Below are 27,888 nucleotides of genomic sequence, written 5' to 3'. Positions count from 1 at the left end.
GAGCACAGGCTCCGGACGCGCAGGCTCAGCGGCCATGGCTCACGGGCCCAGCCGCTCCGCGGCATGTGGGATCTTCCCGAACCGGGGCACGAACCCGTGTCCCCTACATTGGCAGGCAGACTCCCAACCACTGCGCCACCAGGGAAGCCCTTATTGCTGTATTTAAAAGGTGATATAAAAACATAAGGAACATTTTGAAATACAATTCACCACCACAGTACCAAAGGTTATTTTCTAATTACCAAACTTTGTCCATATAGTTACATATTTTGCCTAGTTGTATCATATTGTACACTTCCACTTACAATTATATCATAGTTCCTCATGTTTGTAAGTTGTTTTTATATTTTCATTTTAATGACTACAGTCACACCACAATTAACTAAAACATTTCTCTTGTTATTTCAGTATTTGCCTAGAGTAGGTAAATATATCTATGCTTGCTGCTTTTTTTCACCACTTTTTGTTGAATTATCTCCTTGGAATTTCCAGGGAGAGAAAATTACTACAAAGACAGGAATGTATTCTTGGTACTTGCTATGTGTTGTCATTTTGCCTCTGTAAGCAATCATATAAATTTATTATGTTGCTAGCACTGTAAGATCATACCAATTTTTGTCACAACTGCATTAACATTGGATATTCGTATTTATATTTTTTATTACTGACTAGGCATAACATAGTACAATTTACCTTAATTTATTGGTCTTTGGTTACTAGTGAGGATGGACAATTTTCTCATGTTTTAATATACTATGTGTATTTACTTTTGTGTAAATTGCATAAGAAGTATATTTGAAGACAGGCAAAGAAGAAGATTGGGGGTGAAGTTTGGCACATTAGACCTTAGGTGAGGGACCAACCATCAAAGGGCTTATTTCCAGGATGTGGGTTCCTGGGGCTGGAAAGAACAGTCAAGTAAGTCAGGCATCACCTGCACAGCAGTTTGGCCTGGGATGGGCCCTAGTAAACTATAGTGGTCAGCCATACTGACCACATTTCTTCTCCCTTATGCTTTATTCTAGGAACTGGGTGGGTCTAGACACGAGGGCTATTTGGAGTCTCATCTGGCTAAAATAGATCTATCTTTTTTTTTTTTTTGCGGTACGCGGGCCTCTCACTGTCGTGGCCTCTCCCGTTGCGGAGCACAGGCTCCGGAGGCGCAGGCTCAGCGGCCATGGCTCACGGGCCCAGCCGCTCCGCGGCATGTGGGATCTTCCCGGACCGGGGCACGAACCCGCGTCCTCTGCATCGGCAGGCGGACTCTCAACCACTGCGCCACCAGGGAAGCCCAGATCTATCTTTTTAATGCAGGCATGGTGGGTGAACCATCGATCTTTTCATAATAACCATATCAGTCGTGCAGCCCTTTAAACCTTACAAATTTGATCCTGACAGCAATCCTGTAAGGGATAGATATTATTATTTCCGTTCCACAGATTAGGAAGCTGTTATTATTGTCATTATGAATAGTCCAGGAGTGATCAGTAACTCAGAACGGTCCCTGATGGGTGGAGTCAGTCCTATTCCTGGGCAGAGAAAGTGCTGGAGAATGAGCTTCCTGCCTCCACCCCTTCCCTCCCACTGTCATGCTGTTTCTGAAAGGGCTTCCAGCCTTTTGTCTTCTTGGCAGGATGGCTGTAGCCTTTTGTTGATGGAGGAAACATTGAAGGTCTTTGTGTGGAAACAATGGCTGTTTGTTTTAGGAGACAGTATTGTTATCTCAAAGATGCACCTGGGACTGCCCCCACTCCCCCCCATAGGAGCGCCTCTGAGCCAAGACAAGGCTGGGTCTGGTCACCATGGAGCTGGGGAGGAGGGCAGAGACCCTTGGCCTTTGGTGACTTGTATCTACACACCAACTAACGTCAATTGGATGTTCTTTATCCGCTACTGGTTGTAAGGAAATGCCTGCCTCTGTTCACTCTGCTTTCTTGTAGAGAATTTTAAGGTTCTGTCCATAGATTGGTGGAATCTTGCATTAACAGGAGAGGCTGAAGTAAGCTTGGAGATCAGGAAGAATATGTCTTTTTTAAAATTGAGATACAATTGACATGTAACACTGTATTAGTTTTAGGTATACAACATGATGATCTGATATATTTACATATTGTGAAAGGATTACCACAGTAAGTTTAGTTAACATTCATCACCACACATAGTTACAGTTTTTTTTCTTGTAATGAGAACTTTTAAGATCTACTCTCTTAGCAACTTTTCAAATATAGAATACAGTATTATTAACTATAGTCACCAGTCCTGTACCCCAGGATTTATTGATCCTATAACTGGAAATTTTTGTGTTTCGACCACCTTCACCCATTTTGCCCATCTCCTGCATCTGGTAACCACCAATCTGTTCTCTGTATCTATGAGCTCAGGGCGTTTTTTTGTTTTTGTTTTGTTTTGGGTTTTTTTTTTTTTTGGTGTTTGTTTGGTTTTCTTTGGTTTTTAAGATTCCACAAATAAGTGAGATCACACAATATCTCTCTCTCTTTCTACACACACACACACACACACACACACACACACACCTCACCTTCTCCTTATCCACTCATCTATCAGTGGACACTCCTGTGGTTTCCATGTCTTGGCTATTGTAAATAATATTGCAGTAAATTTAGGGGTGCAGATATCTTTTTGTGTGTGTGTGATAACAGATCAGTTTTAATTCTAGCACCTGAAGCTATTCAAGGGTATGCTTTAAAAACTTCATGGAACTGTTGTACACATTCAATAAAATGACAACTGTGCAATACCACTTAGTATCTCAAAATCAGGAACATACTTTTGAATTGTTTAAACAAAATCCACAGAATTAAAAACAAAATCAGAAGTTATCCACAGTTATACTAATTGTCAATTAAAAGTTTTACCACTTACTATTTGATATAACAGTCAATATCTAGTAGGGGATATTGGAAGTGATTTCAGATTCTCATCCTGTTGTACTCTGTTGGGAAGGTTTCTTGAGAAGCTATGTGACTGGCCAAAGGTGGGTACAGCCAGGACCAGAACAGCATGTAAGGCTCTACCACAGTTTCTGTAGTTTTTTGTTTTTTTTTTTTTTTGTGGTATGCGGGCCTCCCTCTGTTGTGGCCTCTCCTGTCGCGGAGCACAGGCTCCGGACGCGCAGGCTCAGCGGCCATGGCTCACGGGCCCAGCCGCTCCGCGGCATGTGGGATCCTCCCAGACCGGGGCGCGAACCCGGGTCCCCTGCATCGGCAGGCGGACGCGCAACCACTGCGCCACCAGGGAAGCCCAGTTTCTGTAGTTTTGACGTTTTTTCCTTTGTCAGCTAAACGTGCACAGTGAGTATTAAATACTTATCTTTACATATACACAAGGTATGCTGTGAAAGCATATTTGCTTACAAACATATAAAAATACTTGTTAACTAGTTTGATAAGAAAATAATGTATAAAAGTATATAGCAAAACATTAATCATCTCTGACCCTGGAAAGATCAATTCCATATTTTATATTACAAACAAAAACAGTTTTAGTTTTTTTGAATCCCTTATCCAGAAATACTTGAAAAGGAAGACAGACAGGAGTTATTTATTTTTACTCTCAACATGGCTGTGAAAAGGGTTAAATTAAAAAACCAAGAACACTAAAATGACTAAGTCCAGAATGAGTCCAAATATTTGGCCACATAGAATATTATCTTTAGGAATAATAGTAAAGGTTTTACATGCAGTTTTTAACCTATATATACAATAGGCATTTTGGTATTTTGGCCACTGGAAAACAAAGGCTATAGCATCAGTAAAGGTCTGAGATGTCTCACTTTTGTGGATTCAATTCAGTGTATTTAAGGTTAACTAAAGTTGACATCAAAATTTTTAGAGATAGGCAAAAATTCACATTTAAAAAAAACTCCCGGGCTTCCCTGGTGGCGCAGTGTTTGCGAGTCCGCCTGCCGATGCAGGGGATGCGGGTTCGTGCCCCGGTCCGGGAAGATCCCACATGCCGCGGAGCGGCTGGGCCCGTGAGCCATGGCCGCTGGGCCTGCACGTCCGGAGCCTGTGCTCCGCGAAGGGAGAGGCCACAACAGTGAGAGGCCCGCGTACAACTCCCTATGTTTCCATTTAGAGTAACAGTAGGCAATATGATTCCAGAAGTTAAAAGTTATTTCACAACCTATGACTTCAGCTTGGCAAACAGCTTAGGTTCCAAAACGGATTCATCCCTATTAAAAGTAAGTCCTTAAAAAAAGAATGTGTCTGTGTTTATAGATATCCATTTTAAAGGAATCAGATAATCCTTGAAGCAGCCTTAGTGTTTCCTTTAAATCTGTCTTGAATGACCATTGGATTAGCTTCATGGAAAGGATTAGCCAGCTTCTTGGTCTAAGGCTACCATGGTGATCATTTATCTAAGGCTAGAAAGGTACCAACGTGATGTAAACTGTAAGGAGAGAGGGAGAAGATGAGGGCTTTTCCTGTGCGGCCGGTAGGCTGCGGGCGAGCGGCCGGGCGGGGGTCCCGGGGGCCGGGAGCTGCTGGAGGGCCGGTCCGGGCGGCAGCGCGGCGCCCGGGCTGACCGGGTCCCGACCGAGACGCGGAGAGGAGAGGTGACCGCAGCGGCGAGGGGCTGCAGCGGCCGGGGGGCCTCACTCCTGCGCACGTCTTCGCAGTGTCTGCCGAACGCAGCCTCCAGCGCCGCTACAAATGGCCCTCTCAGCAGATATCTTTTTGAGATATCATTTCATTTAATTTCCCTTGAATAAATACCTAGGAGTAGAATTACTGGATCATATGGTAGTCCTATTTTTAATTTTTTGAAAAACCGTCATAGAAGATGTCTTTCTTGACTGAGCATATCTAGAATTAACAAAGAAAGGAACAGAAAGATATTGGACGTTCAGGAAATGTCTGTGGGCGAGCCCCTAACCCCCATGTGGCTGTAATGATGGCAGAAGATAATTGGTCACATAGTATCATAACATTAGTGAAGGCACAGTGGTGATGGAGAGAACATAGGACCTGGAATAAGATGACTTGCTTCAAATGATGGTACAACCAGTTACTAGACACGTGCCTTTGACAAAATGTAGGTCAAGATACTTAAATCTCTGGAGGCCTTGATTTCCTTGTATTTCTTTTCTTTTCTTTTTTCTTGCGCAGCTTGTGGGATCTTAGTTCCCTGACCAGGGATCGAACCTGTGACCCCTGCAGTGGAAGCATGGAGTCTTAACCACTGGACCACCAGGGAAGTCCCCCTTTTAAAAAAAATTTTTATTGGGATATAGTTAATTTGCAATGTTGTGTTATTCTTGTATTTCAAATGAGGATAATGTCTGCCTTTGTGAGACTGGTGGAAAACAAATAAGGTACTTAGTACAGTGCCTGGAATATAGTGGGCTTTCAATAAATATCAGTTGTCATTCCACATCATTTCCATAAATTTGGAAAATATTGAAATGTAAAGTTTAACCCACCGGAAGCCCAAGGTCTGTTTGAAAACACCAGGATAATGCTTAGCAAGTATCAGAAAGATTAGCCCTCTAGAAGGGGTTGCCAAGGATTAAGAATGGCCATGGGATGATGATTTCATGCCTCAGCACACTCAGTTACCCTTGGCCTATCCAGACCCAGAGAATTACGCAGTCCTTCTAGTACTAGAATGAGGTGATCTGAGTCAGTTCAACTTAAATGATAGGGATTTAGGCCCTACCAGCAGGCTTTGACCTGTATTTGCTATAGCAGAATTCCCTGGTGTCCCAGAATTTCCAGGGCAAGGATTACTATTACAAGACCAGTGGGCCTGGACATACCCTGTTGTCCAATGCTGAGTGACAACTTGTCATTTAGTTTCCCCCATGTGGGACTGTCGTTGGTCTCTAGAAGTACAGTAGTACATTTAAGTGCTAGATCTTAGGATCAGGGAAAGGATTTTTAAGAACTATGCTTCAGTCAAGCACAGAAGTGCAGGCAGCACTAGCTGATGAAATCTGGGGCACCACCAGTGTAAGGGCCCAGAGAAAGGACATGTAGCACGTATTCATAAGGCACGAGTCTGAGTGCTGACTCTGCCTCTCGCCAGCTGAATGACCCTGAGCTAATCATATAAACTCTGAACTTCGTGATTCATAGGAAACCGCTCACGGGTAAGGTGGAACAATCAGGCCATGGCTGACCGGCTATCGCAAGATATTGCATGGAAAAGCTCTTTGAAAACTATGCAATGTGGTACACAGGTAAGGGATTTTAATAATATTGATAATGATCTCTTTACACTATGGAGTGGTGGCAGCAGGAAGTCTAGGGTTTTAAGTTCAGGCAGATTCTCAGGTCTGGGTGGAGGTGCTAGTCACAGAAATGAGACATAGGGCAGTGGTTCTCAAAGGGGAGCAGATTATTTCACAGCATGAAGGAAAAGGACAGTTGAGACAATGAGAGCTTGGGTATTCATACATTCAAACATTTATGAAGTCCTACTATGTGTCAGGCCCTAGGCCAACTGTTAAAGGGTTTGAAATAGAGAGACGCATCTTCTGCCTTCAAGGGGCAAAAGAGGTGGACATGTAAACCAACAGTGACATGTGGTGTGATGAATGTAATGGTGAAGGAGTGCTCTGGACCATGGCAAGATGTGAGGGGCAAAATGGTCAGAGACCTGGGAACTGTTGCAGGTCCCAGAGGCAGGCAACCATTCACATCTGAGGAGGCCCAGAGTCAATGCCAGGGAAGCCTAAAGTCATTGCCATTTGCTTGCTTGTTTGTTTTAACATCTCTGGCTTTCAGCCTGGAGGAGGCAGGGGTCAAAGGAGGCAGCAAGAGCCAGCTAAGACCTCAGACTATGGAAACACAAGAGCTTTGCTGAGTCTGGAAGGGCAAGAATGAGAGGAAAATGTAATTTTAACTAATGCATAGTCCTTGTTTTAAAAAGTCCAATAGGGCCACTGTTATTAACCACTATTAATGGTTTGGTGTATATAATTTCAGCCATATTTTCTAGGCACATGTAGATATACATAAATTTTAGATAAGAGGCTTTGGTTGGTTTATACTAGAAGGCAGTCTGTGTAAACAGAGATGAAATGTCCACCGAAGGTGGGAAGTGTAGGAGGCTTTCCCAAGGTGTTGATGGCTGATGGCAATAATCTCAGTATAGGAGGATCTCTTGATGTACTTTGTAGAAACTAACTCACACTTCAAAATATCTGCCAGGAACTACCAGCTTGCAGTGAAGGCAGGAATCGGGCAGTGCTTCTTGCTGGGTACTTCTGTATCCTGGCCTGACTCTCCCAGCATCTCCTTTCTTCTCTCTCGTCTCTTTCCCCAGCTCTGGTCCACTTTGCTTTCTTCTCACCTACCTCTGCCCACAGTATTTGACTCTTCTTTCCTTTTGACTTTTTTCTCTGGTCCACTGTCTATAGTCCTCCTGTCCCTGACACAGCTTCTTGAGATTTCTTTGAAAGGCTCTTTCTGATGGGAACTCCAGGGAAACATTGTTCACTTTGGGTTCTTGAGCCCCAGGGAAGGTGTGTTTTGTTTTGTTTTTTTAACTGAAGTTGATTTACAATGTTGTGTTAATTTCTGCTGTACAGCAAAGTATTTCAGTTATGCCTATATATATATATATATATATATACATTCTTTTTTAAAATTCTTTTTCATTATGGTTTATCATAGGATACTGAATATAGTTGTCTGTGCTATACAGTAGGACCTTGTTGTTTATCCATTCCATATATAACAGCTTACATCTGCTAACCCCAATCTCCCACTCCATCCTTACCAAACGCCCTCTGCCTTGGCAACAACCAGTCTTTTCTCTATGTCTGTGAGTCTGTTTCTGTTTCCTAGATAGGTTCATTTGTGTCATATTTTAGATTCCACATATAAGTGATATCATATGGTATTTGTCTTTCTCTTTCTGACTTACTTCACTTAGCGATAATCTCTACATCCATCCATATTGCAGCAAATGGCATTATTTCATTCTTTTTTAAGGCTGAGTAATATTCTATTGTATATATATACCACATCTTCTTTATCCATTCATCTGTTGGTGAATGTTGAGGTTGCTTCCATGTCTTGGCTATTGTGAATAATGCTGCTGTGAACATAGGGGTGCATGTATCTTTTTGGATTAGAGTTTTGTCTGGATATATGCGCAGGAGTGGGACTGCTGTATCATATGACAATTCTATTTTTAGTTTTTTGAGGAACCTCCATACTGTTTTCCATAGTGGTTGTGATCTTGGTGAGGCAGCAATGAGTGGTGGTGTGAAGCGAGATCTTAATTCCCTGCCCAGGAATTGAACCTTGGTAGCCTGGATGAAAACTAGGAATCCTAGCCACCACACCCCCTGGCTCTTGCCCCCAGTGAAAAATGCATTTCTCACAGAGACAAAACTGTAAAAACCGGTACAAAGTTTATTATTAGAGACATAGCACAACAACAAGTGGGAGAGCACACAGAGAAACTGTTTGTTTAGTGAAGATAGAAGCAAGGCAGAGATGCACACCTGGAGAGGAAGGGTGGGGCATCCTCCCTAATGAGGAGGAGTGCAGTAAAGAGGCGGTTAAGTCATTTATAAAGGTCAGTTCTTCTGGGTCTTTGTTTACCTTTGGCCAATTACCTGGTTGCTTTTTCCACACCTGACCTGCCTTAGGAGCCTCCCCAACATGCGTGCGCAACTTTCTTCCAGGGTGGATTACAGGCCAGAGGCCTATGGGATGGCCTTAGCATCATGTATTACGGGGTGGTGCCCTCTCCTTGTTGACCCCCAAGGAGCCTTTCTGTGTATGTGCAATGTTTCCCTTGCCCCAAGGATGGGAAATATATGACCTCTTGATCTTTTAACAGGGTGTAGTCCCACTCTGTCCCTGCCATAAAAATGTCCAATGTCCGGTTATTTACCTTATTTCTGTTGCAGGTTTTTATGAGGTGCAGATCTCGAAATATAGACAGGAGACCAGTCATAAATATGTAGTCCTGGAGCCCATTTGTCTCTTGCTTCAGGAAATGTAAACGGAGCTAGTAATGAATGTCTGGCCTGGAGCCCATCTTCTTCTTACCCCAGGAAGTGTGAACAGGAGGCCAGTTTTAAATGTCTAGCCTGGAGCCCATCTATCTCCTTCCTCAGTTGTACCAACTTACATAGGAAAAGTTTGATAATGTGTTTCAAGGAGTTCACGCCCTTCAAAGTGATAATTACATGGTCTCTATTTAAATGATTTAAAAATCAATCCATATATTAATTACTTAAATATGTCTTCCCTTTCTATAGAACAATTTGAGAGCCTCCTTTTGTGTACTGAGTGAGCATGCCCTGTAGTAAAGGAGGTGATGCATTTATCTGCTGTGTCTGAAGCTGTCTTCATACATTTTTCCTGGACTGCTTTTATTTTGCAATATCACATGAGCCAATCAATGATGGGCTACCTTTAACAGACCCTGTAGCTCCAGAGAAAATCAATTCTTGGCATTGGATGAACATATAGTTTGGTCATGGTATTGATTATCCTACAGTCTTCACGGAATCATTGATGCATGCAGCTTGGATTGCAAAATTACAGGTGAAGTCCATGGCTTCTCTGTAGTGAAATCACTCATTACCAATTCTACTACCTTAGTCACCTTTCTGTAATCTTTTATAAGGACAGTGCGTGAAACGGTGGCATCATAATTGGGGTAATCCCTATATATGTGGTTTAGGTATGTCTTGCTTGGTTTCCCAGCTTTTCTGGGTCCACATTTTCAAGGACACTAGCCATGGCACCCTTTAACATCAAGGGCTCTTCTCTTAATGCTTCCTCAGTTTTAGTATTAAATATCTCTTTGGTGTAGTTAGATATAGGCAGCAAAGTCTTTATTTTTTTTTAAAATTTATTTATTTTTGGCTGCGTTGGGTCTTCGTTGCTGCGCGCGGGCTTTCTCTAGTTGCAGTGAGCGGGGGGCTGCTCTTCGTTGCAGTGCATGGGCTCCTCATTGCAGTGGCTTCTCTTGTTGCAGAGCACGGGCTCTAGGCTCGTGGGCTTCAGTGGTTGTGGCACGTGGGATCAGTAGTTGTGGCTCACGGGCTCTGGAGTGCAGGCTCAGTAGTTGTGGTGCACAGGCTTAGTTGCTCCGCGGCATGTGGGATCTTCCCAGAACAGGGATCGAACCTGTGTCCCCTGCATTGGCAGGCGGATTCTTAACCACTGTGCCACCAGGGATGTCCTAGGCAGCAAAGTCTTTAAACCTCAGATCTATAGTACTCTCCATGGCCTTGGCTTTTTTCAAGATGATCAGTCTCTGGGAGATCTCAGGCAAAATCTTTCAAGGAAACACAGATAAGAGCAAGCATAGTCTTACTCTGTAACCTTCTAGGAGGATATGCGTAGAACCACTTCTGACTCATCAGCCAGTAAAAAAACCCATACTGAGGCAGGTCTCTTATGTTATACCCCAGTTGGCATCTTCTCTTGAAACAGTGTGCCCTTCTTCTTAGAGACCAAAGCTATATATGTCTTATATATCTCTCCTGATATTGCTGAAGTTCATTCTATGTCTTGAGGTTTTTGGACAAGAACTATGCTATTTGGGGGGCAGTATTTTTCTTTCCAGGATGGCCCTGAAGAAGGCCATTCATCTTCTTCAGGGCCTTTGACCTCCTGGTTTAACTGCTGTCTTAATAAACTTTTCAAGTGGTTCTGAAACCATGTAACAGTTTACAGTCCATCAGCTAAGGTTATATTAAATCTATAAGAATCAATTGCTTTTGCTCGCTCTTGCATCTGCACTAAGAAATTGAACAGAACAGAGAAATTCCAGCAGCTAATCCCAATTCTTGTGGCCTGTTCCCTAGTCCCATCTCCAATTATGTAGGTATATTATTTCAGTATTTCATCCCCTGAGATGATATGTTACAAAAATGATTCAGCATGGACACATATTTATAGGTCTTTCTTACCCCTGTCATAAGATCTCAGAGCTATCAGAAATTTTAGGGGGATCACTAGTCGGTTCTTGGATTCGTTTTCCACTTCTCAGAATGATCACCTTCAGCCTGATTGAATTCTTTCAAAAGCAACTCATAACCCTTTGGCCGTGAATCTGATTTCCTAAGAAGAAACGGGCCATGTGTAGTCATAGGTTGTCTAGAACTTTAATCCTCTCAACGTAAGTCCTAAAAGGCTTGATAATGCTTAGTTACCAAGGCAGCTGTGAGTGATATAGTTCTCTCAGCTGTATTCTCTTAGATACATTGATGTGAAATCCTTCAGTGAACACTCTGAGGACTTAACCCTTCCCTCATTTCCAGGTCCCAACTTTCTGCTGCCTACTCTCCACCTTAAGAACCATAAGGTATTTGGAATCCAACTTTGGATGACCCAATAGCATTAATCAGACTGTGTCGGTGGAATGGCAAGCAAAGAAGAGCGTGAAGGGAGGAATTGCCCAAGAAGAACAACAAAAGAATTTCTTTTTTAAAAAAAGTTTTCATTTTGTATTTATTTGTTTGTTTGTTCGTTTATTTATTTATTTATTTATTTTGGCTGCACTGGGTCTTAGTTGCGGGATCTTCATTGCGGCATGCAGGATCTTAGTTGCAGCATGCATGCGGGATCTAATTCTCTGATCAGGGATCAAATCTGGCCCCCCTGCATCAGGAGCGTGGAGTCTTACCCACTGGACCACCAGGGAAGTCCTGACGACAAAAGAATTTCTTAATAGGGGACATTGTACTAAGAAAAGGAAAAATGTTCTGTGTATCCAGTAAATGGTTTTAACCAAGAGGTCTGAGATTAGACTTGGCTTTTCTTAGGATAGGAATTTTGTGCTAACAGCTTGTGGACTTCAACTCTTTTTCCCCTCTATGCTTATCCTAATTTTCTTAGAAAAGTTCCTTTTGCAAAGTACCCTTCTGATATGGATGTATTCATATGAATTGCTTCAGTTGGGATGTTGGTTTAGCTGCAATAACAATGGCTTAAATAAGATAGAAGCTTGTTTCTCTGTCATGTAACAATCTGAGGTGTAAGAAGCCCTGGACTAATGTGGGGGTCCACAATCATGTGGGGCGCAGGCTCATTCTACCTTATTGCTTTGCCATCCTCAACATATGGCATCTGTCTCGTGTTCCAGCTCCTGCCCTTATGTCCATGCTCTAGCCAACAGGAAGTAGGAAAATAGAAAGGGAAAGCATTTTCCTTCCTTTTAAGGACATAAGTCAGATATGTACATGGGAAAATGTCACTCCACTTGTATTCCATTGGCCAAAATTTATTCAAATGGTCACTATACCTAGCTGCAAGGGAAGCTGGATAATGTGGTGTTTAGTTGGGCAGCTATGTGCCCCTAGATAAAATTATATTATTATGCAAGAAGGAGAGGAAAGCTATTGGGGAATAACTAGCAGTCTGTGCCAGGTAAGGGAAGAATAAATCGTGCCCATAGTTTGGCATGGGAGCAGTAACAGCTAATGGAACCTGGAGAAATCAAGGAACTTATAACCTCCCTGACATAAATCATAATGGAAGCTGATGAGATATGGTTCTTTTCCATCAGGAGTGAGTATTAAAGTGTTTAGCTAAGCTATTGTGAAGCTATCATCAGAGGCTGTTGGGGAGGCATTAAGAAGGGTGAATTTCAGGGCATTGTATTTTATTTCACAAGATAGTAGACTCACCCTATAGGGATAATCATAGACCTTATTTCCCTCCAAATTATTTACATGACCAAAGCCAAACGGGATCCAGTGTCCTAATAAATAGGTAAAGATAGTTCAGAGAGTTCTCAGCAAGCCAGGTGATGAGAGGCTCAGGAAAAGGCCATCAGAGGAGCTGTTGGTTAAATATATAGAATTGGTAAAGCCCAAGGAACTTCCAACTCTTCAACAGTTGGAGGCCTGTTATCACAGTGGAAGTTCTATCCACATAATGACTGCCAGGGCTGGGGTTTGGGTGAAAGAGACCTCCATTTTTCTAGAGAAGCATCCTCAATGCTCTTCCTCAGAGCTAGAGTTAGCAGTTGGCTTTTGCGTGTCAAACACTTGAAGGCACAGAGTTTCCAACAGAGGAGTAGTGTAGACACATAAGGGAATTATACGCTTGCTGGCAGAAGCACCCAGCTCTTCAAGGTTCTTTGTCAATTAGTTGAGAGAAGGGATCTCGTTCCTGCTCAAAAAGAGTGCTGTTAGAAAAGGATGGCTATGTTCCCTTAAATAGTAATTAGGGACAGGGAAGGAGCTCAGTAGCATGATGATAACCTGTATGGCAATCACCAGGGAAAGGAGAGGCACAAAGCAACTTCTGACTTCTTATTGCTCTGAGCTGGGAAGGTCTTCCAGCACTTCAAAAAAGAGGACAAGAATATTTGGTCTCTACTATAAACATTGGAATGGATAAAATCAAGTTATTATTCAAGCTCACGATGATGATGATTAATAATAATTATTACAGTCACACTTATTTAATTACAATATACTTATGCCCCACCTATGTCCAAAAGGAATCTGAGCCACTTACATTATAAAGCACAGATACAGGGACCCAGTGGTGAAGACTCCGCGCTCCCAATGCAGGGCCTGGTCAGGGAACTAGATCCCTTATGCCGTGACTGAAAAAAAAAAAGATCCCGCGTGCCAAACCCAGCGCAGCCAAATAAATAAATTAATAAATGTTTTTAAAACACAGATACAATAAAATAGAACCCTTTAGAATTGTAATAAAAAGACTTAACAAAAGACGTGGGAAGAGATAGGGGAGGAAGATAACTTAAGATAAACAAATGCACTGCAAGTGAGAAGAAAGCCTGAGGTTCCTGGAAACCAAAGCAAAGAAGAAAACACAAATAGATTGAGTAGTTCTCATTGTGAGTAAGAAAGAGCACACCAGTTAATAAGAAGATGCTAACTCTGGGAAGAATTGGCTTTGTTGGATTTTATGTAAGAAACATGGAATATCATCATGGATAAAAGCAGTGTTAAAGACTGGAGCTACTTTTCTTTTGACTCTTTTTTTATATCTGCCTCCCTTAAAATCTGTATAATATCCTTACTCTATAAAGACAATTTTTAGGAGTACGGATATATATTTACATACGTCTATATACTTATGTGTCTCTATACATACATATATGTGTGCATATATGTACATTATAGATATTTATAAACACATATATATGTTTGTGTGTATAAATTTCATGATATTCTAGAAACCTGACTTTACCCAAAAATATAGTTCAGAAAGCTTTGAGAAATGAATGGTAGGCATGTTCCTAGAATATCATCATCAGTTGACCTAGTCAGCAAGCCCTCTTCAATGTAGGGTAATAATGTATTTTAATTAATGTAGACTTTGTCACAGATAAGCTAAAGTCATCCACAGCCCTCTAGAGACGTTCAGACAGTAGCAGAAGCTTTTCTAGCTCCATTTTCCTCAGAAATAATGCAATCTTTTTGAAAATGTCATGGTTTTCCTATAAGTAAGGAATATGTCACAATAAAATAAAATCCAGTGAAAACATGCTTAAACCTGAATGGAATTTTTTGTCTAGGTAGTGAAAGTCCAAAGGAGGGCAGGGTTCAGGGCCGATCAATCCAGTGGCTTAAGGACATCGTCAAAGACTCACCTGTTTCTGTTATTCAGTTCTATCACCTGCACAATCAGTTTCATGCTAAGTCTGGATCATCTGGGGCTTTCTTATTCATATCTAGTAAGAGACAGTAGGTCCCAAAATGTTCCAGAAATCTCTCTTCATGAGTCCTTGATCTCAAATGGATTACATGCCCATCCCTGAACTGATAATGGTACCAAGGGAGGGGTATTTGTGGATTAGCTTAGCCCTGAGCTCCTTGTCCAAGTCCTAGAGCCAGCTGTGGATTCAGCATCTGGCGACATATGTGAGATGATTAGTAGAGGTGTGATACCTCAAATAAAATCATGGTATGAACCAGGAGAGGGTCTTAGGAAGTAGTCACAAAGCCCAGTATAGCATCCAGCACCTGGAAATTTCATCCTGTGACTTGAAAACAAATAGGTGGAAAGATTTTTTAAATGATTTTATTATTTTTATGTTCTATTATTATAGCATTAATTGAACTCCATGGGAATGAAGAGAAATAAAATCTGCCTATTATACTGTTCATTAAAAAGTCCAATTTTCCTTTAAGGTTTTATATATTCAATATTTTTAAAATATTTAAATGTAATGATAGCAGCGAAACAATTTTGCATTCTGCTTTTATTACCATTTCAATGGTTGTATCATACTCCATTAAGTGGCTCAGTGATATAATTTATTTATAATTATTTATAATTTATTGCCTCTCTGTAGGACATTTAGGTTGCTTGTAATTTTTTGATGTTGTAAATAACCCAGGTAACATTTTTATGCCTGTGATTTTTTTCCTTCTTTGAGACTCATCTATGTCAGAGTATGGTTCTTCATACAGGTTTATATACAGTTATTCATTTATACCAGAATGAAGAAATTTGAAGCTTCTTTTTTTTTAAAATTAATTTATTATTATTTTTTTGGCTGCGTTGGGTCTTCGTTGCCGTGTGTGGGCTTTCTCTAGTTGAGGCGAGCGGTGTGCAGGCTTCTCATTGTAGTGGCTTCTCTTCTTGCGGAGCACGGGCTCTAGGTGCACAGGCTTCAGTAGTTGTGGCATGCGGGCTCAGTAGTTGTGGCACGTGGGCTTAGTTGCTCCGTGGCATGTGGGATCTTTGCTCCGCAGCATGTGGGATCTTCCTGGACCAGGGATCGAACCCGTGTCCCCTGCATTGGCAGACGGATTCTTAACCACGGAGCCACAGGGAAGTCCCTGGAGCTTCTTTTAAGATGCTGATCTTTTGAGTTTACCAACTGCTTTCATAATTTGCCTAGTGACTCAGATATTGAACTCTTCAAATAGTTTTCTTAAAAGGACACCTTATAAACATGCACAATCCTAACCATGTGGATTGACCTTTGGAAGGAGAGTCAGGTCCCTAATCAGAAGGATTTTGAGCAGTAGAGTGATATGTTAGTTTAATGTAGAGCAGTGGCTAAATTCAGGGTCTTTGGAGAGAATCAGACCTGAGTTTGAATTCAAGTCTACCTGCTTGCTATCTGATCTTTGGACAAGTTATTTAATAACATTTTGGATTTCAGTTATCTGCATAAAATACAGATAGTTCCTACTTTATGAGGTTTTTTTTCAGGATTATGGGAGACAATGTATTCAAAGTCTGATGAATAATAAGTGTCAGTAGTGGTGATTATCATTATTATTCAGCAACTGTGAATTTGACCTGAAGCCAAGGTTAAAAGGCATGATATAATGTATAGGAGAATTTAGTTTCTGTCCAAGGGAAAAAAAATCAGATTCTCTGTAGTGGATGGCCACCTGGTCTCTGAATCCCTTTCATAGCATTCTCATGCAGTCATTGTCCAGTGTCTGAAAATTTCCTGGAATGAGGTCCTCACTACACCTAAAAGGTGTTAAAGTACTGACATACTGACATTTGATATACTGACACAAATTCTGATTCCTCCCTGTTCCTTCCCTTTCTCTGGCCTAGTGTTACCTTTTGAAACACACAGAGCAATTCCACTCCTTCACCGGATCTTAAAGGAAGGATCCAGGAAGGCCAGCCACTGCCCATTGCAGGAACCCCTTCCACGTGATCCTCAGCAGATGGTCCTTTGCTGACACTCTCAGGGGTAAAATGGATGTTTGTGAAGTGTGGTCCTTTTCTTAATAGGAAGCACTAATGGTTAGGAATCTCTGCCTTTTATGAAACTTAAGTTTTCCCTCCTGTAACTTCTACCTTTTGGATATAGTGCTGTCCTTAAAGCAGAACAGAATTAGTTTACTATGGAAGCAAACAGATTTGCATTTGAATCCTGGCTCCCTTAGTTGTTTACCTTGGGAAAGTGACTTCAGCCCTCTGAGACTGGGAAATAATAGCACCTAATACATAGGGTTGTTGTAGGATTAAATGAAATAAGCATGTCAAGCACTTAACATAGGGCATATATTAGGTGTTCTGAGTATCAGTGGGCATTTGACTAGGTGAAACCATTTTTCTCAGAATACATAGTCTTTACTGTCTTGGATAATAATCAGTGATGTTATGCCTCCGTAAAGGGTTGACAGTCTGTTCAGAGCAATACTGATTTTGAGTGGTAACTTATAATTGGAGAATCGGAGAGGAGAAAAAGATATAGCCGTGACTACCACCTAGTGGCCATCTAGAGGTATAACAATTTAATCAGCAATGTCTTTAGGAAAAGTTCTGCTCACTGACCATCAGTTCTAACTGCGGCGGACCCTCAGCAGACAGAAGTTGGATTTCCAACCCATTTTCCAGATCCAGAAGAGTTGAGTCTGAGTCCTACAGATACTAAGGATGGGAATCACAGATTTGATTTAGAGAGAATTCAAGTCATTTCTTGGAATTAATAGAGTGGAATGCGGAAATGTGAAATAATAATGCTTTCTTTTTGCTGATTTCCTCCTGGAAACGTATGATGTTGCTTGTGCCTAATCTGGGACCACTCAGCGGCCTCTCTTTCCCCCAAGACTGTGGATGAACTTCAGTCCACACCAAAGCATTCCCTTTCCAGAAAGGGAATAAAATATGTTCCAAGATTTGAAAATAAAATTGTTAAAGGGAATTGCTCACAAGAGGCTGACAAATCCTACTTTAAATTTTTTGATTTAATTAGTGAACTGAAAAGTTACAAGAGTAATACAAAGAGTTCTTACATATATTTCACCCAGATCTCCCAAATACGAATATTTTACCATGCTTGCTTTTCCTTTATCATTCTCTCTCTCTGCCCGCCTCTTTCTCTGCACACATACACACACACAACTGTTTGAGGGTAAACTGCAGACATAATGTCCTGTTATTCCTAAATACTTTAATGTGTATTTTGTAAAAACAAGGAAATGATCAAAGTCAGGAAATTATCAATGATCCAGTACTATCATCTAATGAACAGACCTTATTACAGTTTCACCAATTATTCCACTAATAGCTTTTACAGCAAAAGAAAAAAATTATGGTCCAGGATATAATCCTAACTAGAGGCACATATTGCATGTAGTTTTCATGGTTCTTTAGTATTTTAGGACAATTTCTTTGTTTTTCATGACCTGGCTAAAAAACTGAGTAACAATTCAAAATATTGACAAATTATAAAAATTTTTATAGAATTATAGAAATTTTAAAGAAAAGACAAGAATCCATGAGTTCATACTGATATACATACATGAATAATGAGGAAGAAGGAAAAGCTCTTCCTGAAGAGAATGCCAACTAATAAATGTGGAAGGAATGATGGAATGAGAAAATCACAGCTTGACAACCTTAATAGTAATAATAGGCAAAAGTCGTCAAAGGATGCTAAAACTAGTAAGTGAAAGACTGATGAATAACAGGATATTTGCATAGTTTCCAAGTATTTCCCCACAAAATATGTATTCATTACAAAGAGAAAAATAATAATTGTATATTGAAGAAAGCTGGATGATACCGCCTTAACAAGGGATCAAAGTTAATATCACCCACCAGTAATAATACAGTTAGACAATTTGTGCCTCCTGATATCATGCACTGAAAAGGACACAGTCTACTTCTTTGATATTCCTTGCCCAAAATGTATAATCTGAATTTAAACACAAGGAAATATCAAACAAATCTAAATTGAGGGGCAATCTATGAAGTAACTGGCTTATACTCTTCAAATTGTGCCTTTTAAACAGAAAACTTATAGCATCCCTTGACAGCCCTACTTCAGACTGGATGTGTGTATTAGGGTGGTCAAGGGAGATCTAGTTCTTCAGGGCAAAGGCCAGGTTTTATTCTGATCTGGGGATGCTCTCTCAGGTGACAACTGTGCCCATCAGGATGCACCAGGGCCAGAGGTGCCATGCCTAACTCCTACTCCCATGACTGCAGAGTCGCTGACTCCAAGGTCCAGGATACCACATCTCCATTGTACAATATTTGACCAGGGCCTTGGCATACTCTAGAATTTGGAGGCATATTCCCAAAGGCATTAATAGTGGACAAGTAAAAGGAACCACTACCTGATGCAGAAGGTAGAAATTTCCTGGCTCTGGGGAGTAAGAACTAGGAAGTTAAGCTGGTTCAGGAAGAGAAAAGTGAATATTCAGAATGACAATGTCAAGAGATAATTACTGAGTGGAGTTCAGTCTTTCTGAGGTGACTTGGGAAGAGAGAAAGAGAGCTTATAACCACAACTCTTCCCTAATGTATTCCCTGGTTTCCGCAATGCAACCGTCAGCCTCCTTTGGCCTCGGGGCAGAGGCTTTCCTGTCCCCTCTGGATAATGGAGAAGGGAACAGTATTCAAGACACAGCCTCTTAGGTTGGTTTCTAGTGACCTATGGAATGACAAGCTCCAGCGCCTATTACTACACCAAAGTGATGTCTGAGCTCTTCTTACATACCCCGTCAGACACTGGAGTCTCCTTCCAGGCCATCAGCAGCATGGAAGACTTCTGGGATGTGAGTATGAGATCTCCTCTATCCCTCCCCTCTTCTTCTCAATGGCCTAAAGCCTGAGGCCACAGGCCAGGGTTCAGGGATGTCAGACAGTGGATAAGGCCATATCCAGAGACCAGGTCATTCCAGAATCAGGCTGAGTCAAAGGATCAGGCATGAATTAAAGGGTCAGACTAGACAGAGTTCAGGTAGTGATAGGTTAGAAATCAGGAAGATAATCAGAGATTTAACTCAGTACTTAAACTAGTATTGAGAATCAGAGGTAAGGCAGAACTTCAAAACGTATTTTAAACAAAGAATAAGGCCACATCAGGCTAAGATCTGGCCAAGGTTCATGGGTCAGCTGAAGAGTCAAACAGAAGCATACTGGAGACAAGCTGGAGGGGTCAGGGAGTGTGGGAAAAGGTCATTCTAAGGGTAAGGGTCAGGATGAGGCTGGGTCAGGTTCAACCCAGTTCGTTGTCTAGTTTGCCCAGGGCCCACTACTGGACAGTTTGTATTGGACCAAATGGTACAACAACCAGAGCCTGGGCCGCGGCTCCCACTCTTTCATCTACTATGAGAACCTGCTGTTGGGGGCTCCGAGGCTGCGGCAGCTGAGGGTCCGCAATGACTCCTGAGTGGTGCATGAGGACTTCCGCGAGGACATTCTGAGCTGCTACGACGTCTACTCCCCAGACAAGGAAGAACAACTCCCCTTTGGGCTCCTCAATGGCATAGCATGAGTGAGCCCCCCCACCAGTGTCGCAGGGCTTGCCCCTGTGAGCCTGACACCACCCCAGGTTTGGGAACCACTTCCATTGAGTCTTAAGGAGCCTTGGGGGTACTTGGGGGAGCTGGGGGGCATCTCTCTGAGGCCCATCTGTGACTGTTTGGAGACCTTGGTCTGGGGTCACTGAGGAACAGAGAGGGTATGTTAGCAGACAGAGCCATAGCCTCTGGACTTGTTTCCACACACAGGTCACAGTCACAGCTGCCCTACTCTGGAGGCAGTCCTGCCAGAGAAAGCATCCTTTCTTGCCCAGAATTCCCTCAGGGGTATGGAGAATGGATGAAACATTGATGCTGCCACACGAGTCATGTTTGGAAGAGTCTGACCCTTGGAACTAATAGGGGAAGGCAGCAAGGGGCCAAGGATGGATGAGGAATTAGGGAAGAAAGGGAGATGTGTGGATAGGACAGGAAAGGAGGGGAAGGAAATAAGGGTCCAGGGTGGAAAGTTTGTGGACAGAACAGAAAATCATAGGGTTAAGTAGACAGGTGCAAAACTACAAGAGCAGAAGGGGTCTTTTCTGGCTTGTGTGGGCCGGGTGCTTCCCTTATGGGGACTACTCAGGCTGGAGTCAAAAGTGGGCTTGGGTTTGTCATCCGTAGGCTTGGTGACAACGTGAAAATCAGGAGATTTACATTTGAGTTTCAGTTCTGCCACTAACTAGCTGGATTATCTCAGATATCTGAGTCTTAGTTTCCTCATTTGTAAAATGTAGATAATATTTATCCTACCCTCCTCAAATAGTTATATTAAACAAGGTAATATATATTATATATATATAATATATATATGAAACTGTAAAGCCAAGACAATTATAAAGTATTGCCGTTGCCTTGGGAGACCAGCTTCTGGGGCTGGTTCAGACCTCTCTGCTCAGATGGCTTCTTCTGTGACAGATGGACCTACCGCTCGCAGGATGAGCTGGGGGCTTCTCTCACTGGAGCCGCCTCACAGGCTACAGCGGAGGTGGCTACCACCTGGACCTTCCAGGATCTCGACAGGCCAGTGCAGAGGCACTCAGGGACCTTCAGGAGGGCCTGTGGCTGGACAGGGGCAGTCGGGTGGTCTTCATTGACTTCTCAGTCTACAATGCCAACATTAATCTTTTCTGTGTTCTGAGGTGGGTCCCCTTTCCCTGGCCTCCCTCCATCCATGGCTCCTGATTCCCTTCTCCTCTGCTGGAGACCCTTCCCTAAACTTGTACCCTATGGTGGGGGTGGGGAGGGGAGGGGATGGGTAGAACTGTTCCAGCCCAGGCCCCACCAGACATCTCCCCCTCCTCCCACAGACTGGTGGTGGAGTTTCCAGCTACAGGAGGTGCCATCCCATCCTGGCAAATCCGCACAGTTAAGCTGATCCACTATGTCAGCAACTGGGACTTCTTTATCATTGGCTGTGAGATCGTCTTCTGCATCTTCATCTTCTACTACGTAGTGGAGGAGATCCTGGAGCTCCACTTCCACCGGCTTCGTTACCTCAGCAGCATCTGGAACATTCTGGACCTGGTGGTCATCTTGGTGAGGGACAGATATCTTAGACTTGGGACATATGGGGTGGTGGAAGGGATCTACCCTGATAGGGGCTCCAAGTTCTTCCTTTTGGAGTCCCAAGTCCTCCTTGTGACTTCTGGTCAAATCACTGAGTAACAGCTCCCTAAACCAAAGGCTGATGTTCCCCTGGCCCAGCCCTGGAAAAATCCTGTCTCCATATCCCCTCTCTCCCTCTGGCTTATGATCCAGGTCCTGCTCTTTTATTTTTGTACTTGATATTAAGTTCCTCTTCTGTCTCTTGCCTTCATGACCTGTCCCCTTGACACGCCCCCCGCCTTATCTCTTCTCTTCTATTAAAATTTTCTGCCTCTTCATCTTCGTCTCCTTCCTATTAACAGGACATTAATTTCTGACCAAGGCTGGGAAGTGGTGGGGGAAATAAAATTGCTTGGCTGCATTTCTCCATGGTCCTTTACAACCTACATATTTACCACTGGCCCTAAAGCCTTCTCTTGGGCTTTAAGACGTTCCCCAATCATCCTATCCAGTTCCATTTGAACCTGAGATAGTCAACAACTCAGCAGGGAAGGATGTGGTTTTCTTCCCCACCTGTCTTACGCACCGCAACTCTCCCCTGGGACCTCACTGTTGAACTTCCCTTGAGATCCTCTTGACTCTCTGACACCCCCCGGGCCCTGTTGTAACAGCTCTCCATCGTGGATATGGGCTTCCACATATTCCAAACACTTGAGGTGAATCGGCTGATGGGGAAGCTTCTGCAGCAGCCAAACACATATGCTGACTTTGAGTTCCTCGCCTTCTGGCAGACACAGTACAACATGAACGCCGTCAACCTCTTCTTTGCCTGGATCAAGGTACCCTGGGATTCCTCACCCCCAGCAACACCTCAGGGCACGCATTCTCCCTTCCTCAGGACTTGTCTCATTTTCCTTGTCTGGTGTGGCAACTCCTGTGGCCCCCTTAGGCCCCTGGGAGGGACTGTTCCAGGCTTTTCTGTTTTCTTCCCTAGTCGCTTGGTTCAACATGGCCCTTCCAGATATTCAAGTACATCAGCTTCAATAAGACCATGACCCAGCTCTCCTCCATGCTGGCCTGCTGTGCCAAGGACATCCTGGGCTTCGCCGTCATGTTCTTCATTGTGTTTTTGCCTACGTCCAGCTGGGCTACCTGCTTTTTGGGACCCAAGTGGAAAGCTTCAACACTTTCATCAAGTGCATGTATGTGTTCTGCCCCTTCACTCCTCCCTGGCCCCTCACCCTCCAGCTCTGTGGATGTGTGTATCCTTGGGGCAGCTGGGTATGTGGATGTGGGCGTTCTGTGCTTAAGCATCTGTGTGAGTTCCCGGAAGCCCTGGTGTGTGTGCTCAGTGTCTCTGCACCCTGTTCTGTCTCCATCAGATTGGGCAGAGGTGCAGGGAGGGGTCTGAGTTCACTGAAGAGCAGTAGGGAGGAAAATGGGATGGGGTCAGCGTTGTGGTCGGGCTCTGGGTGAATCCCAGACCCTGGTCTCTCAGTTTCACTCAGTTCCAGATCATCCTTGGGGAGTTTGACTACAATGCTATCGACAATGCCAACGCATCCCGGGACCAGCCTACTTTGTCACCTATGTCTTCTTTGTCTTCTTTGTGCTCCTCGTGAGGGTCCCTCTGAGAGGTGGGGATTTGGGAACCTGAGGGGTGGAGACGTGGATGGCCTGCAGGGTGGGGTTTTGACCCCCTTCCATGTTCTGCACTAGTGATTATGATGGGTTTCTCAAATCAAGGGTGGAGAGGTGGGGGAGGGAAGAGCTTCCGGATCTTCTGAGAGCTGGCTAATGTGTGGTCAGCACAGTTAGGCAGTTTGCAGAGTATAAGGAAATCTGCAGGCTCCCTCACTAAAATCAAGCCCCTATCCTCCAAGGATGGAAAGAGAAGGAAAAGTGCCTCATGAGGAGAAGAGACTGCCCCTAGAAGCTTCTCCGCCTATTCTCTAAAACTCCCCTTCCTCTGGGGATCTCTGGCTTTTTCTACTATCACTGCTTTGTATTTGCTCTCTCTCCCTGCCAACCATGAAAGATCTGGCTTTGATTTTTATCAGAAAAGCCAGTGTGTTTCTTTATTTGATCAGTGGATGGGGATACAGACATGGATTGGGGATGGATGGTAAGGAGAGTACAATTTTACTCTCACCTTGGAAAGTTTCTGGCTTCAGTGACTGGTGGACTCTAACATGGAGGGGGTCTGTGGCATATGTTGGGGTATCTTTGTGGTCAGTTTACTGCAGCAGTTGAGTGAGGACACCCAGTTGATGAGGGAGCATGACCCATCTGTAACAGAATTGTGCTGAAAGGCTGGGCTCTGGGGACCCAGAGATGTGGGGATTAGTGGGCTGTAGAGCTGGAGCTGAAAGCACTGGCTCTTTTAGAACATGTGTCTGGGACATTAATAGGGTCAATGGGCTCGATGCTGTTAATGGGTCTGGGAGTGAGGACCCCAGTCCCTGTTTTATCCTCCAGAATATGTTTCTGGCCATCATCAATGACACATAGTCAGAGGTCAAGGAGGAGTTGGCTGGACAGAAGGATGAGCTACAGCTTTCGGACCTCCTGAAACAGGTGACTACTTAGTCTCCTTGAGCCACACATGTGCATCAGGGCCCAGGTCCAAGGCTCTGTGTCCTGGTCTGTGCCTGACTGGTTAGGGGCCTGTGCCCTTGTGTGCCTTCAGCTTATCCCTGGGATCCTGTCACCCTGTGGGTGGGGGTGGGAGTAAGAGATGAAGAGGAGGCGGTGGGAACTGGTGCCTGTTTACTTTCCCCTTCCAGGGCTACAACAAGACCCTACTGAGGCTGCGTCTGAGGAAGGAGCAGGTTTCGGACGTGCAGAAGGTCCTGCAGGGTGGGGAGCAGGAGATCCAGTTCAAGGATTTCACCAACACCTTGAAGGAGTGAGCACCCAGAGATCCAACCTTCCCTGACATTGGTCTATAAGTCCTTGACACTCAAGCATACACCCTTTGCCTATAAGCCTCTGATCTTGGCCAGTGGGCCTTTGACCTTGGTTTACCGGCCTTTGACCTTGGTTTACAGGTCTCTGATCCTGACCTTCAGAACTGTGCCCTTGGTTTAAAGGACTCTGTCAATGTTCTATGATATTCTGGACCTTGTTGAACAACTCTTAGGACTAGTGTAATAATAATACCCTAATCATTGTATACATCCCGCATTCCCACAAAACTCTGATCTTAGTTCTATGCTCCCTCACAAACACAGGTCTATTTCCTTAGCCATCCTCTCCCTGCTTCCCAGTTAAACATATTAACAAGCATTGAACAAATATATTGTGAGCACCAGCTGTGAGCCAGGCACACAGTTGAATGAGACAAAGTCTTTGTCCTCCAGGAGTTCATAGACATATAAGCAAATAAACAGAATCAGAGAGCAAGTTTCACAATAGAAGTAACTAGAAGAGAGGGAGAATGGGGTAATAAAAGCATATACAAAGGCAAAGAGGCATGAAGTTGAGCAACATATACAGGAGTAATAAATAGCTGAGCATTGTAAGGTATCAAATGAAAGGTCGGGCAGAGCAGGAGATGAGGCCAGAGAAATGGGCTAAGGTCACACTGGGAAAAGCCTTGAACACCACTACTCTATTCAAGGAATAGGGTGCCCAGGAGGGATTTTAAGGAGGGAAGGGGTATATTTCGTCTTGTACTTTAGAAAGGTTAATTACTCTAATTGCATTATGAAGGATGGATTTCAGGGGAAGGGAAGGCCATAGGGCAGGGGGGGTGGGGGAGAGGGCAGGTTATTTGGAGGCAAAGAGATTTCGCAATCACGCCTTTAGGAGATCATGAGGGCCTGAACCTAGTCAGCAGGAGTCAGGGAAGGAAGAAATAGATTCAAGTGATTTCTTGGGGGGTCAAATCGCTACAGCTTGGATATCCTGGCTTTCTCATGTGGCCCCCTTCTTCCCTAGAGAGCAAGACTCTTGTCAGGGTCTAGCAAAAAAGAGTGGGGAGTCCATAACGGAAAGCTCACAGCCACAGCAGGTCAGAATTCATTTCATCACCCTGTTCTCCTCAGGCTGGGGCACATAGAGCCTGAGATCACTGAGCTCACGGCTGCCTTCACCAGATTTGACCAAGATGGGAATCACATCCTGGATGAGAAGGCGCAGGAACAAATGCGACAGGACCTGGAGGAGGAAAGGGTGAGCCTGGCTGGTGGAGAGGCCACAAGGAGACTGCCCACCCTCCCCGCCTTGCCGGCACACCTGGAGCACAGACGCAAACCGAAAATCCTCTGACAGATGGGCAGGAAAGAGCTCTCTAGAATAGTGGTTCTCAAACTGCTGCATATTAGAACGCCCTGGAGAGCTTAAAACAATCCTCATGCTCAGGCCACACACTCGAGACCAGGATCTCTGGGGGAGTTGGGATGCCCAGCCATCAGTCCTTTTTACGACCCCCCAGGTGACTGCAGTGCATAGCCAAGGTTGATCACCATTGCTCTAAAACATCGTCTTAGGGAGAAAAGGACCAATTGTCTGAGAATCCCTGACAATTCCTTCTGAGCACCTGCCTTCTCCTTGGGGTTCTCCAACTCTGATCCTTAGCTGCCCCTGCTATGCCTGCTTCATCCCTATCCAGTATAGACCAAAAAGCCAAGGGTAAAAGGAACAGTGCCAGGACACTGTCCCTGCTCTCCCAAACGGAGTTGGCTTCTAGTGAGCACCTCAGTCATCAATGCTTCAAGGAGCTTGTGTTTTGTTTCTTGTGGAGGTGATTCTCTCCCAGAGGTTAGGCCAGCTTTGTTTTCAGCACGACCATTCTGATTCTGTTGTCTCCAGAGTCTGAGAGGGAAGGGGAATAGCAAGCACTGGAGCCCAAGGCCTGGTCCTGAGAGCCCATTAGAGCAGGTGATGAAGCAGGAGCTGATGGCTCCCCACTCGTCTTCTCTCTGCTCTCTGACTTCCTGATCAGGTGGCCCTCAACGCTGAGACGGAGAACGTGCGCCGGTCCACTGTGAGTAGCCCACCAGGAGAGTCGAGTTCAGAGGCTGCCAAAGCAGGTGGCTGGGTTTCAGAAGAATTCTACATGTACGTGCAGCCCGGGGGCCCGGGGCTGACTGTGTTTATGTCATCCTACCTTGAGCTTCTTTCCACAACCTTCCAATTCCCTGTACTACCCCAGGGAAAACCCCTCTCCCCATTTAATTCTCCTGATAAGGCTGGGCCTTACCTTCCTTGTTCCCATCCAGACACATACTCTCTTCTGTACCCCCTACCCCTGGAATCACCCAGCCCTCCACACACATATTTCTGCTCCCTTGGTCTCTCTCAAATCTTGCACAGGCTCACAAGGAGAGTTTTGCAGCTGGAGATTGTCCTGGAAGGAGTCATGACCCAGGTTGATGCCGTAGGCTCAGAGCTGACGATGCTGGAGAAGAAAGGGCAGCTGGCTCCCTCTCCAGGCATGGTGAGTGGTCTCTCACCTGGATCCTCTCGGCTCCCACAGCTGAACTCTACCCACTGAGTGGAACTCATCTTTTCCACTCAGTGGGTAGAGGCAAAACATTTTTAAAAAAAATAAATTTATTTATCTGTTTTTGGCTGCGTTGGGTCTTCGTTGCTGCGCGCGGGCTTTCTCTAGTTGCGGTGAGCGGGGGCTACTCTTTGTTCCGGTGCGCGGGCTTCTCATTGCGGTGGCTTCTCTTGTTGTGGAGCACGGGCTCTAGGTGCGCGGGCTTCAGTGGTTGTGCCACGTGGGCTCAGTAGTTGTGGCTCACAGGCTCTAGAGTGCAGGCTCAGTAGTTGCGGCACACGGGCTTCAGTAGTTGTGGCACCCCTTGACACGCCCCCCGCCTTATCTCTTCTCTTCTATTAAAATTTTCTGCCTCTTCATCTTCGTCTCCTTCCTATTAACAGGACATTAATTTCTGACCAAGGCTGGGAAGTGGTGGGGGAAATAAAATTGCTTGGCTGCATTTCTCCATGGTCCTTTACAACCTACATATTTACCACTGGCCCTAAAGCCTTCTCTTGGGCTTTAAGACGTTCCCCAATCATCCTATCCAGTTCCATTTGAACCTGAGATAGTCAACAACTCAGCAGGGAAGGATGTGGTTTTCTTCCCCACCTGTCTTACGCACCGCAACTCT

General features: G+C 44.1%; 1 protein-coding gene across 1 annotated transcript in view; it reads left to right on the top strand.

Annotated features, from left to right (window-relative positions):
- PKD2L1 (polycystin 2 like 1, transient receptor potential cation channel) overlaps positions 1-27,888 on the top strand; it is a 40,543-nt gene that overhangs the window by 6,785 nt on the left and 5,870 nt on the right. The window contains 7 exon segments of the mRNA XM_055081434.1: positions 19,341-19,468; positions 19,933-20,186; positions 21,134-21,156; positions 21,159-21,357; positions 21,526-21,754; positions 22,435-22,602; positions 22,785-22,890. Coding sequence (XP_054937409.1) covers positions 19,341-19,468; positions 19,933-20,186; positions 21,134-21,156; positions 21,159-21,357; positions 21,526-21,754; positions 22,435-22,602; positions 22,785-22,890 — 1,107 coding nt within the window.

Source organism: Physeter macrocephalus, chromosome 20 (genome assembly GCF_002837175.3).
Source record: "Physeter macrocephalus isolate SW-GA chromosome 20, ASM283717v5, whole genome shotgun sequence".
NCBI lineage: Eukaryota > Metazoa > Chordata > Mammalia > Artiodactyla > Physeteridae > Physeter > Physeter macrocephalus.
This window is presented reverse-complemented; position numbering and strand designations above follow the sequence as displayed.